Below are 14,111 nucleotides of genomic sequence, written 5' to 3' on the forward strand. Positions count from 1 at the left end.
TTTACTATGAAAAGCCTTCCTTGCTAATCCCTACCCCCTGCAATCTATACACATACACAAAGTGGTCCTAATTCTGTACAACAAATTTAGGAATCTTTCCAAAAAGAAAAAGAAGTGCTACAACAGGCTATTGTATATTAACACCATAAATTGCTCTGCATGACTAGGTAGTTTATTGTAATAGATCTCCATGCCATCCATTTATGAAGGACTGGATTTTGGGTCTCATGCTTCAATTCCATTTTACTGAATTTCTTTAAAAAAAAGGGAAAAGAAACCCAGACAAAGATAGGGCCATTTGGCTCTGCAGGTTTGAGAAGTGTTTTTGCTTAAGCACACATCTAGATCCAGACAAGAGCGGCATCAGCCATGCTGCAACTGTGTTGCATATGGGGAACGTTGAATTCAGTCACTTAGAGTTTAATGTCTTAATCTTTATTAAGTATCAAATTGTCTCCAACATAAATTACATCCTGATTATAGCAAGTTTCAAGAAGTCATTTAAAGACAAAAAACTTTTTATATATATACACACACACAAGCACACATATATCTTTGTCTCGAGTCTAACAAATATAGTAACTTTTATTGTCAGATTTTTAAACTTTATAAACAAAAAAAAGCAGAACAGACGCACACACATATACCCACAAAACACAAAAGACTACCTAAGACATAAGTACTAAATAAGCATTTTAAAAAAAAAAGTAACAAATATAGAAATTTTAGAAATGCTCTGAGAATGCTAAAGTTAATGACAAAGATTTTGATAGTGTAGAGATCTCCTTGGTTAAATCCCTCACACCATTTCTCTGCTTCTGCGGATAGCACAGCAAAGGATCATACTGAAGATCATACCAAAGATCTGGAAAAGGAAATGGGGACATATTCAGTATAGGCCATCACAGGCTGGCTTTCTGGCAATATCTGCTCTCCCAAGCATATGAGTATAGGTACTCCCGCTCTCTCTAGTGTAGAAACCAAACTACTGCTTTATTCCCCACATCCCAGGCCTTTTCTGCAACTATTTTGAAGGTATTCCTTATCTCAGGGCCTCTAACAGACAGTAGCCTGGAGGTGCCTCTGGAATAGTCCTTGACCACCAGCACCCACCTGGGTACAGCAGTGTGTAGAGGGCAACATATACCCTACTTTAGATGCTTGAAATATACTTGACACCAGTTTCTCTATTCAAGTTCTGAAAGGTTCCATTAAAGGGAGTACTTTGACAAGAACTCTCATCCAAGTGCATTTGAACATTTTAGTACTAAAAACAGGCAGGTTTCCTCAATATCAGCATCCTATGGTTAAACAGACAGACAACAGATCCTGTTGTTTGTGTTCAGCTTCTGGGCAGGATGGTAGGGGTTAAGATAAAAAGGTAGTGGTACCATGCCAGTGTAAGAACATGGCTGGGCTCAAAAGCATTAGAGCATGCTTTTCCATCAATTTTTTCTCCTGAAAGTACATAAAAACACAACAGGGTCCACAGGTGCAGGATTCTTCAGAGTACTAGACTGCTTACATTAAGTGAGAATGGGGAAGGTATGCCAGGAATAGGACTTCATGAAGAGACTAAAAAGTGGTCTCAATTTATAAACCACCCCCCCCCCGCCCAAAAAAAAAAAGCCCTGAAGTCAATGGGACTTCAGAACCTAGATATCTTTTTCTGCATCTGGCCCCTTGTCAAAGCTTCCATAATGAATATTTGCAGGGTGTGTACACACGCACACAAAAAGACAACACTATACAAGGCAGGTAAGGACCTCATTACACAGTAAATTTTGAGTGGCTCCTGGAGGTTAACCTCTGGATTGTCTATACATTAAACAAGTGAAAACTAGTTTTAAGTACTCATTAAATGGCTCAAATTTATATTACTCCAGGGCAGGATCTTCTCTCATCTATGTAACCCAGCATGGATGACTGGTGCCTCGAGTCAGTGACCGGGAGCAGCTGATCTCACGGACTGGGGGTGGAGGGTGCCCCCTTACTGCCCACCTCGTTCACCAGAAAGCAGCTGCACTGCCTGCGGAAGTTCCCAGCCAGCGCTTGCATGGAGGTGGTGGGAATATATGCCTTTATGACATGACTGACTGGCAGCAAGAGGAAGGAATTCAGAAGAGGGACCGACAGTATAAACAAACATCTCATTTGAAGCACTTCGAAAAAGGTGTTTGTATGGCCTGCCCTTCTTAGATATTTGCCTACCCCACACCCTTTTGAAGCACTCCAAAAAGGACTGAAGCATTCCAGAAGTAGTATCTGTTTTAATGGACTTAAAAACAAACGTGTTTTGCTTCTTTTTGAAAATGTATAGTAATGTATGAAGCGTAACAAGGGACCCCTGGGTCCTCAGGGAGACCATCAATGGTCACTCTCCTGCCACTCCGCTTCTGCTGTCCTGGAATGCCCTACCTACCAGACCTGGGAGACTCATGTGGTCCCCACCACTTGAACCAGAAAGGCACACAGGGACTAGGGGACTGAAGTGCCAGCTCCAGAAGCAAGGGGGATCTCACAGTAATGGAGGTGGGGGCAGCAACCTTTCTTGGTTCCAGTTTCTGGATACGACTGGCTGGGTGAATGGTTAGTAGGAAGGAAGTATAAGCGTTTTAGATGCAAAGTCTGCTTCAATGGTGGACCACAATTCAACTGACTAAGGCCTGCTTTTAACTGGTTATATAGACAAGGGATTGTTTTGACGATATTTCTGCACAAGGAAGGAGGAAGGGTGAAAGTCTTCTTTGTCAAATCCAAGATCAGCAGGAAAAAAAAAAAAAAAAAGCATGTCAATGAAAAAGCCATCATGATTTCTTAACCCTATTCCCTTGGTATGAGAGACTTACCATCACCACAGCAATACCAATGCCAACTGCTCCAATAACATTCAATTTAGAATTAAAGACTTCCTCGATAGCTGCTGGGCATGACTGCAAAGAAACACAGAGAGGGCTTACCTTAAAACAGTTCCACATGTGGGTTTTGCTTTTATGGCATGTTGAAAAACACTCTGAACAGTGTTACTTTGACCAAGTTTGGATCACCTGATCCAGCTACTCTGGGGGCATGAGTCTCATAATACTTCAGGATACTTTTATTTGCTTCAAGAGAAGCATGATACAGATGTCCCTGCACTCCCATTGTCATCTGCATGCAGCTTTACACACACTTCTCTCTACTTCAGAAGATTAAGACCTTACCTATGGTTGAATTGTACCATTTCATTCCCCACCCACTGCTAAGAGCAATTCAGCCAGAGGCTGAACAGTTGTTGGCAGCTGCTGGTGAGCTGCATACATTTTAGCTAGCGTGGTGCCTCATCCTATTTTGAGCAGCCCAGGTCAAGCTGCCCTCTTTGTGCATTACACTGGTTTTGACCATTGTCAACTTTAAAGCTTCTTAAGTTTTGCCTAAAGGTGAAGCATAATGTATTAAGTGGGGGAGACAGGGGAGGGAGAGAACTATAAAGATTAAAGGCAATAAAATTAAAGGGTTACATTAGAAATACATGGATGGGAGTTATACTGACGTGTGAATTTCATCCATGCTAGAGCATGGGTTTTCAGCCTTTTCGTGTGCCACATCCAGCTGCCAGGGGTGTGCATGTGCATGGGGTGGGGTGGAAGCTTCTTGTTCCCCACCTCCTGCTCCCGGGAGGCAGTGGCATGGGGTTGTGGGTGGCAGTGCTCTGCCCCCGTCTACCCATGTGTACCCCCTAGGGCCTTCTTAAAAATACCCCTGGGAGTACACATACCCCCAGTTGACAGCCTGTGTTGGAGGAATCATTTGACTGTTCTGATCAATAGCTATTAATGGATCCAAATCTCCCATGAATTTATCTAGTCCCTTTTTGAACCTGGCTATATTAGTCTTCCTCTACAACCTCCTGTAGTTATGAGTTCCACAAGTTAAACTACACAGTGATAACTACATAGTGTAGGAATATTTCTCCCATTCAGTTCAAACTGATCTCCTGCTATTTCAGTGGGTGCCCCCGCATTCTAGTACTGAGACATGCAGAACACTACTTCCCTATTCACTTTGTCTATACCCTTCATGATATAGACCTCCATCATATCCTCTACAGGAGAAGGCTGCAGAGAAACTGAAGAATTCTCATTTAGATTAGCAGATAACAGCTTAGTGCCAGAGTAAAAACCAAGAAAAAAAACAACACCCCAAAAAAAGCCTCACAAACCTAGACAGACCAACTAATGAGGAAAGCAGCAAAACAAGTGTTATATTTGGTTTCCATTATTACAACATTCACTGATAAAGGGATGGCATAGTTACAACTGAAGGTGTAAGCTTGTCCAGAAGAACCACGTAAGTAGTTACATGAACACAGTATGCACATGGCAAACAAGGAGCCCAGGAAAAAAGGCATAAAGTTATCTACTGAGACTTAATCATTTTAGAAGATTTTTTTAATCATGACTTATTAGACATTTTTAAAAAGCATTGTGGATGTGGCAGGTCATTTAAAGAACATGGACAAGTCAAAGCACTTAAGAGGAAAAGCTTCCCTGTAAAAACCTTTATTGCCCTTGGAGTGCAAGGAGGGAAGGACAGAACACAAGCACTTGCAAGAAGAGTGGAAGAGTACGAGTCTATGGAAACTTCTCAGAGGACAGCCATTTTGTAGGATGCCTCAGCTGGAGGCTTTCATAGGGCAAGAAGACTCAAAGCACCTGACTTCATAGGATGTGCTCATCTGCATGAAGTCCACTGATTCTCTGCTATACATAAATTTCAGACTCGCAGCTTCTTTTGCCCATGCCCTATCATCCTTAGCACAGACTCTAGCAGCCAAGACACTGCTTAGCACTGCTGATGGCCTTCAGTAACAGAAGTAGGGTACAGAGAAGGAAGAAGGGGTATAAGTGAACATCAGTTCTTTACACATCATGGCTGCTGACAGATGTGGAAAAAAAAACCCCCCAAAACAAACCACACTACTAGGAGGCAGCGCGTTAGTTTAACCTGGCTCCCCAGAGTCTGTATAGATCAGGTGCTTCAGCAGGGCTTCTTGGCACTTACCCAAAACGGATTCAGCCAGCTATTAGATGAAAAGCACCAAAAAAGGCCCCCTGAAGTGCCTGATCTATACAGATGTTGGGCAAGCAAGGTCAAACGAACAATGTCTCATCTGGGTATGCACTGGGCCTGGCACAGTTTAAAATAAAGCATCTTTTTTGATTTTTACATCTGTAAACATCCCCTGTGACTATCCAAGGGAATGGAGATGGAGATGTTCCTGACATACATTTTTGGGGTGGGGTGGAAATAGAAAGAATCAAGATTTTATCTTGGTCCTTTAGGAGGCTACATGGCTTTGTTCATTCTATACTGGCATTAAGTGTTCAGTTAATAGACCAGTCAAAACACACAAAAACAGCACCAGGCACAGTTAAAACCCAGCAGATATGAAAGGAGTGGGGATATAGTTTAAGTTAGGTCTCAACTGTGCTTCTCTGGTCACTTTCAACTAGTCAATTAAATTCAGTGATTCTATGCCATGAATGAAATCAAGCTTATTTTACCGGTACTGTAAGCGATTCAAGTAGCTCCTTCTTAGGGCAGGTGTCCATGAACTGCTGTTCAAGAGCTCCTGTAAGACCACAGCAATTTAGCTGCAGAAGAGACAGAAGAGTTAAAAATCAAAATAAAAAGTTAAAGAGCCTTGTTATTTTCCTTTGCAATAAAGTTACACTATGCCATATTCCTTGGAGAGCTTTGCAAGTTTTAGTTTAGTTCAAACAATTAACTGGGGGGGGGGCAAACAGTCTTTGACCACTGTAAAAAAAAAAGTTATTCTATTAATTTAGAATACTGCAAGGATGGCAGTAGCTTTCATCAGTTTGCCATTACCTATATATACAGATATTGCAGAGTACGCAAAATTAACAGTAGAAGAGCAAGTTTTCTAGATGGTTTTTACTTCTTACTCATTGCCTTTCAAAAGGGTTGTTTCTCCCATCGCAAGATGGAAGAGATGCATTTTCTGACATCACTAATGTTTAAGAACTGTATAGGATACAAATTCTGTTGTGGCTATGCAGTAGTTGGAGATCCCTACACAATTTATCTGAGAAGTTCACATTCGCCGAGAGATGGCATCTAGTTTGCTCGTGTTGTTCAGTTAGACCTACAGTACTGCAAAACATTTTAAGTTGAACCATGCGGTGGCTCAAAACTAAAATGAATCAAGTACAAAAGCTTCTGCTGAAAGCTATTATCAACCACTCAGTTTCCTTTTTTCAATCTTTGCACTGTTTTCATTGTAAGCAAGGCACAGGAAACATTAAGTATCCATGCCTTTACTTGAAAAGTTACATATTCATTGATTCTTAATTATCACACCTCCACCCAATTAATTGTCTTGGGCAAAACACACAAAAACAAACTACATGTGAGAAATTTCAGGCTCTTGCTCCAAAAGGAGTTCCCAGAAACTTGAAAACAAGTTGCTTCTTCCAGAAGTAGTATTAGAACAGTTCAAAAAGGATTTTCTTCTTGAACTGTAGCTTGAATGAGGCTGCCCAAGCTGAAGGCTCATTGCATTAAATTACTGCCCAACTTCTTACAAAAGAGAAGCATGGGCACTTACTGCATGCTGAAAGGCTCTCAAGGTTTCTCTAGCAGCTGGCTGACTCCTCTTATGGTAGGTAGCGGTATAAAAGTCTTTGACTTCTTGAATAACCTACAAAAAAAGTTAGCAGAGTTTAACCAGTCAGAACAGAGTAATGTAGTACAGTAACCTTCCTAGGAGATGGTAGTAAGGAACTCCGTTTTCTAGTCTGAAACGCTCCAATTTTAAGCAGCAACTCACCACCCTCCCCTTCCACCATAAGCATCAGCACTGGCTTAACACAGGCATCTATAAATGCCTTAAGAGAATGGCAAGTAAAATGATGGGACATCTGTAGCAGTGAAAGGATAATACAGAACTGGAATAGAACTTAATTTGAGCTATGAATATGTGAGTACTATTTGAGGTCTCCCTCTGCTCTAGAACTTAGACTCCCTTACCCCATTTGAACCTTTTTAAGAAAAGGCAAAAGCTTAAATTGTGCACACTGAAGGCAAAGGCAAAGGCACAGTCTTTACTTGTGCAATCTTGACTCAGCAATAGACAGATTCTGCCCTACTCCCTGCCCCCCCACCCAAAAAAGAAGTCCATCGGCTTCACTTGTAATGCCTAGATAAGTCCCTGCATTGAGCTCAGTTCCTGTAAACATGCAGCTTTTCAGCTTTATAGATTTGAGTTGTTCCACTATCTACAGGGCTACTCACATGCATAAGCACGTCATTATTTGTAGGATATGGGGGGGGGGCATAACCCAAGTCAAGGACCACATACCACCATTATTTTTCTAAACTAGTGGACATTTTTGCTTATTTTTCTCTAGATAGCTACAAAAGTTTAGAAAGTACATAACCTAACATGAACACACTTTGCTGTGTAAGTTACTTTAGGATATAGACAGATGTAAGATTTGAAAAACTGAGCATTTCATCCACTGACAGATGTACAGCTCCTGCTGTGCCCCTCTCCTCCCCACCTCCTGCCACTGTTAAAAAAAAAAAAAAAAAAAAAAAAAAAAAAAAAAAAATTTACAGTAGTGCTCTGGGCCACGACAGAGGGTTGCTCAGCTCAAGAGGTAGATCATCTCCCCTTCCTATTGTCACAACTGACTGGGGGGGGAGGCGTGGCACAGAGCCAGTAAGCATTCCCAACCCCAATATACCCTTTGGCTCTAGTTCTGCCTCCCAGCCTGCCACGAAGCCATAACCCTCCAGCCTTTTAAACCCCTGGGCACAGCCTCTAGCCCTTGGCTGCTTAGCCACAGCCCTGTTCTGTCAGTATCCAGCTGCTGGCCCAGCCAGCTCACCTACCTCAGAACCATCCTATGGATATGCCATAGCATGTTCCCTTATAGCCATTAGATGCTGGCATACCATAGGCCCTGGTTTACCCCCTGGTCCACCAGGCCACGCCCCTGCTCCTCCCTCCAACCTTGGACATCCTGCAGTAGTGTGGAGGAGTGTGCCAGGGGAGGGGGGAAGAAAGAAGAAATGCTACATTGTAAGAAGTCTAGAGAGTAGTGGTTCTCAACAACCACTTTTGTACCAGGACTCATTTGTAAAGCCTGTATAGCCAGTTCCAACCCAGTGCCCCATGCACCCGTCCTGCTACTCCTGCCCCCCAGCCCTGGAATGTATGGGCATGTGCATGCATGGGTGGACCCCACAAGCAGCGCTTTGTAGGCTGCCAGCCTGCATGGAAAAAGCTGGGGTTTCCCACATTTTTCTTCTTTAAAAGGGAATCCATTTTTAAAAAGTTTGTTCACATCCCTTTCACATTCTTGCAACCCAGTTTTGGGTTGCAAACCAGGCGTTGAGGAATGCTGGCCTAGAGGTCCATCCTAACATACGTAAGTAACATTGAAACATTCCAGAATGAAGTGCTACAAATGGCATCTGCTCTATTGAGGTGTGTTTGACGCACTTCAGCCACTTCTGCAGCAAATTTAAAAGATTGGTGTGTATGTCTGTATGGTCATCTGCTGAAACATGTTAAAAGGAGCTCAAAATACTTGGGCCATTCCATCTAACCACAGCGTCAGCCATTACCAACACTCACTTGATGGAATCCTACGTTACATTTGGTCAAGAGCAAAAAGTCTGAAGCCATGCCCATTCTGAAGGCTTTTCCCAGCATAGAAATACTGGTGCACAACATCCTCTTCCCACGCCAGTAAAAGTTTCATTGATAACTGTCTTACACTAGGGTACACCTATACTAGAGCAAGGAGCTAAGTGGCCCCCCAACACTTGGCATAGTCCTAATCATAGCAGATTCTGTAGCAAAAAAAAAAAATTCACATTATGGACCGTTACATAGTAACACACCAGGATTATGATGGTACTGTACATTATACTCATATGGATAATTTTATCCATGTTGCATTTTCACTTGGAATTACACTTTTATAGCGATTAGTTACTTAAGTTTACCAACATACTTCTTCCAGTACACTTTCCTATGTAGACATGCTGACCCAGAGTTAGGCAGCAGGACACTGCATTGTGGAACAACGTGAAGGGTATGGATTGTAAACTGAACAGTTACATGTCAAAATATTTACTATGACCTCTAAGCATGACATGCAACACAGACCGGAACTAACAACCAACGGCTTGTCAGTTCTAGTACCACACTGGAGCTGACCATCAGTCCCAGCACGGGGACTGCAGCACAGCTGGTTCAAGATTTTGGTGTAGTACCAGATGTGGGACCAACCAGCAAGCTATGCTGGTATCTCCACGGACCAGTCAGACAACAACTGAACATGCCTTACTTGATACAATCTGGAAATACTCCTCCAAAAAGAGTCCTAACTTTGCTGTATGATCACACTTATCATGCATGTTACTGCTTGGATGCACTTTAAAGTTCAGTTAACACAAGTATAACATGCAACAAGGTCCTTACAGTTTGACACTATCTGCATTTTTGTGAAGGATGCAGCAAGTACCATATCAGAGAACTGTCATCATAGCCCACCAATTGTGCTCAGTAAAAAGATAAAGCACACCTTCCAAGAACTTGTTAGAGCAGTGCATTAACAAACAAACAAACCAACCTACCGTGTCTTTATTTGCAAATCCCCAGATGGCAGCAGCTATTTCAATGGCAAATATTACAAGAAGGAAGGCAAAGAACTAGAAAAGAAAAGATAGAGTCACTGTCAGTCAGACCCTCGATATAAAGGAATCATTTCACAATTGCAGGGTTTAAATTATATGACAAAATATCAAACGAACTTGCTCAAAACCCTACATTTCTATTAAAATTACATAATTTAACAGTGATATAACCATGGTAAACTGTAATGCATCTTCTGAATCCGCTTAAAAAGAAAAAAAAAAAAAGTGTACATGGGACATGGAACATGCCATTTAGAATTTGTTCCTATAGTTTGATGAGGATATTGTAGGTGTGGTACTTCTCAGTCCAGGATCTTTGCTCTACAAGTTAGCATTCCTTAAAAATTAGAAATTTAAAAAGGGAATTCTTATTGCAAGCCAACTTAGAAATAGGCGAGGAAAAAGTAGCAGAAGTAAAAATAGAGAGAGATTTTGGCGGCAGCCTGTTTGGGTATTAAATGAAAGGCCAGTCAGATCTTTTGTTTGCCCTTGTTCAGTGTCAGCTGAATTCATCACGGGCTATTATCCCTACTTCAGCCCAGTACATTAAAACTGCAAGAAGTTCCTAGGGTCAAGCAGAACATTATATAGACATGTGAGGAGCAGTTTTCTATCTTACCAACACTGTTAACTTAAAACTGCTCTAGGGCAGTGGAGAAGTGCACCATAACGTTAACAAGAAGTAGGAAGGGATCTTAAAATAGGCAAGATCTGGTGTTTTGCATCTTACAGATTTATATATGTAGCCTGTTTGCAACTCTTGGGGAGAATCACATTTCTGCTGGCAGGGAGTGATAAGGAGTCAGATATTAGATAACCAAAATACAATCTTCAAGAGAAAGAAGAAAGCTTTGTTTTCAGATACAAAACACACACACACAAAAAAAAAAACAAAACAAAACAATGAGTTGCTTTCTCCCAGCTGCAACAGCAGCCTTTGTTAACAGTTATTCCTGTGAAGGTTTAAAGGAGACTTTCTGAACAACTATTTAGATGTGGGCAAGTGAGAGGCTAGACATGTGAGGGGTAGAGGAGGCCTGTATGATGCTGCCCTCCAAAAAAAAAAAAAAAAAAAAAAAAAAAAAAAAATCACTACCGACAACTACAGGCACTCTTTTGGATGAAATAAAGACCCATGCTTTTGGGATTAAAAAGTTTTAGTCCCATGAGTAATTTGTCAGTCATCTGTATCAGATGCACTGGCTACACAATAGTTAAGTGCCCAGAGCTGCCTACTCATCTGTCTGATCTGCTTTCACACACCTCCTGCACAGTCTTAATGCTTGAGGGCTGTAGCACATTTGTTCTGCTTAGACACAGCAAGGTCTCAAAACACCAATCATCTTGATGCACAAGATTTTGACCATTTGACATTACTTTCCAATGTTCATAGATCTGCTGCATATCAATAGCACACCTCCAGAATTCAATTCTTCTGATCAACTGCTTGCCGCTTTTAATCTGCACAAATTCTAACCTAAAGCCAACTATATTAAAATACTTACCAGGCCAAGCATGCACTGTGACTCTTGAAGAGCACCACAACATCCCAAGAAACCAACTAGCATCATGAGTGCACCAGCTCCAATGAGAATGTAAACCCCTAGGGTAGGAAAAACAGACAAAGGCTAGAAAAGTCCTTACCAACAGAGAACTGCAAGTTCATAGTTCATTAAACAAGTCCTTGGAAAGAGATATAAACACTAGCAAAGCATGGTAGTTTCAAGTTGCTATGGTTGAGCTTTTCAAAACAATCATCCTTCAAAATGAGAATTCAATATATGAATTTGTAGCAGGAGTGGAACAGCAAATATAACCAGTGTCAAAAAGCAATAAAAACAGGTGATGTATCAGCACTGTAAGCCTGATCACAGCTTGAGAACAACCATATTGGCTCAATTCTCTCCAAACCCTGATGAGGTCAGAATTCTAATACTGTATTTTCTCACATACCATGCATTCACAAATAAAGACAGTTGTTTAGGGGGAGGGCAGAATAGTGAAATATTTTCCAGAATTATGGCTGCATAGAGCAGGGACATTCTGCAGATGACTCATCCTCCCTTTCTTGCTTAACCAAGAAGTTTAGTACTCGGCAGCAGCTATGCTTGTCCCCCATAGGTGGATCTAGGATTTTGACAAGAGCTAGTAAAACAATTCTGAAAGGTTGTCAGACAGGCATAGTTAACAAAAAAGACAGACAAATTTTAGCCGTTTATCCTTATCCTATCCTAAGCAGCATTTCACCTTCCTAAGAAGAACTGGCTGCAGTATAAGCTGGAGATTTTAAATTAGGATGTGCCAATACTCCTGCTAGGACTAAAACCCAGAAATTCTTGTTTAGAGGGTCTAGCACCTCTACTCCCTGTCAGATTGTTCACCATATTTGGCACCAGGAAGGAATGTTACCCCGTGGTCACATTGGTACAGACTGGGCAGCTTGGTCTTCCTCTGTAGTGCAGTGGGTATGGATTTTAACAACACTTGCAGCAGTAGCATGACACCATTATCCCCCTTCATTACCTGCAGCAGGTTAGGATGCCATCTATGCCTTATAGCTGCACAGCAGGATTGTGTCATTTTAGTAATACAATCAGACAAGGATTTGTGTGGCATGGTTTGGATAGAGATGATCCTGCCTCAGTTAGGAGACAGGATTAGATCAGTGGGGGCCAACCTTTTTTCCAGATACACTACAAGTTAGCCCCATATCCTCTCCATGCACCATTCTGATCCCCGCTTCCCCTGCTCAATCTGCCGCTCTGCTTCCTTCCTTATTTGCTAGCTTGCTTTCGGCTTCCTGAACCACCTGCTACTATACTGCCGGTCCTCACCCCGCTCTGCCACATGTCCATGCTGCAGGTGGCCACCCCTGGATCAGCTTACCTGCAGAGGTCCCTTCCAGCCCTATTTTTCTAATGATTTTAGAAGTAAAGAATCCATCAGGAAGTTCTTAGAATAATTTTAATGAATTTAAGCCAGGACAGCTTGATGGAAGCACCCTTGGATGAATGAGGGAACTAGTTAAAGAAAGGATGGAGCCACTGGCAGTATGTGCCAGTTCTTAGATGACAGGTAAGGTTTCAGAGGACATGGCACAGGCTAATGTAGTGCCTATTATCATTCCCTTAGTCATCTTTTTAAGGTGGTCAGCCCGACTTCAACACCTGGGGAGTTACAGAAGCAAACTGTTTGGTAGATGAATAGGTGATGATCAGTACCTGTCACCAGGGATTTAAGAACAAAATCATGCCAAACCAACCCGATTTCTTGTTTTGACAGTAGCTGGTTGGGTGGATAATGAAAAAAGAATGTAGTAGGCCCAATATATTTGGACTTCGGCTTGTAGAATACCACCAGATTTATTACTATTCTCATAGGTAAGCTAGAGAAATATGGACAAGGTAGAACTAGTATTAGGTTGATATTACAATTGGCTGAATAACAAAAAATAAAGAATTAATGGACTCGACATCAGAATGGCAGCAGTTCTCAAATGGGATTTTTACAGGGGCCTGTTTAACATTTGTTACTGATGCAGATACACAGGGATAGAGCAAAATTATCATTTTTTCAGACAAAGTTGAAGTTCACAAACAATTTGGAGGTCAGAATTTAAAATTCAGAGGGCTATAGACCATAAGATGAAGTTCATTAAAAAAAAAAGGAGTATAAGGTACTGGACAGAGAAGAAAAACCATGTACAGACACATAGCAGCAGCAGCAGCAGCAGCAGCAGCAGCAAGAAGGATTATTAATGAATCAAACTTAATGGGGGTTGGCAAAAGCAATTTTGTGCTGCATTAAAAAGTATTGTTTTCCAAGTGTGGAAGTTGAGAGTACCACTATTTGGTGCCTGTTAGGCCTCATTTGGAGTATACTGCAGTCAAATTTTGGGACACCAACAAGATAGAGAGAGGAACTGAATGGGGTCCAGAGGCATATAACAAAGAAGGAAAGGCTAAAGGAACTGTGTGTGCAGAGTTTGGGGAAAAAAGGTGCAGATTTGGGGCGTGGAGGAATACATACATCTTCATAGGTTTGAAAAATTGATGAAGGAGAACAACCATTCTCCATTGCTATTGCTACAAAAAAAGGTAGGACACAAAGCAATGGGTTTAAATTGCAGCAAAGCAGACTTGAATTCAAGTCTTAAAATAAAAAAAGAAAAAAAAGAAAAAGTCAGTCCTATAAAATTAACTCTAAACAATTAAGCAAGCTACCTATGACCTTTGTGGAAACTCCTTCTTTGGAGGCTAGAGTGGTGACTGCATAAGTCTGGCATGCTTTATGAACAGACAATCCTGTAGTTTTCCAAGAGGTAAGACTACATCAGCAAGGACCTTTGCTTGCCACAAAGGTAAGTCCCACATCCTCCTCAAGTGCTACTCTGA

At 41.6% G+C, this 14,111-nt stretch overlaps 1 protein-coding gene across 1 annotated transcript in view; it reads right to left on the reverse strand.

The window, feature by feature from the left end:
• Positions 1–413: 413 nt before the first annotated feature.
• The window catches only part of CD9 (CD9 molecule), a 40,309-nt gene continuing 26,611 nt past the window's right edge, over positions 414–14,111 (reverse strand). Inside the window, exons 3-8 of the mRNA XM_090043872.1 lie at positions 11,223–11,320; positions 9,658–9,732; positions 6,614–6,706; positions 5,547–5,636; positions 2,850–2,933; positions 414–865 (exon numbers count right to left, since the gene is read on the reverse strand). Coding sequence (XP_089899998.1) covers positions 800–865; positions 2,850–2,933; positions 5,547–5,636; positions 6,614–6,706; positions 9,658–9,732; positions 11,223–11,320 — 506 coding nt within the window. The 3' untranslated portion in view covers positions 414–799. The remainder of the gene's footprint in view (positions 866–2,849; positions 2,934–5,546; positions 5,637–6,613; positions 6,707–9,657; positions 9,733–11,222; positions 11,321–14,111) is intronic.

This window comes from Crocodylus siamensis, chromosome 4 (genome assembly GCF_052110815.1).
Source record: "Crocodylus siamensis isolate JL-2025a chromosome 4, ASM5211081v1, whole genome shotgun sequence".
In the NCBI taxonomy this organism is placed as follows: Eukaryota; Metazoa; Chordata; order Crocodylia; family Crocodylidae; genus Crocodylus; species Crocodylus siamensis.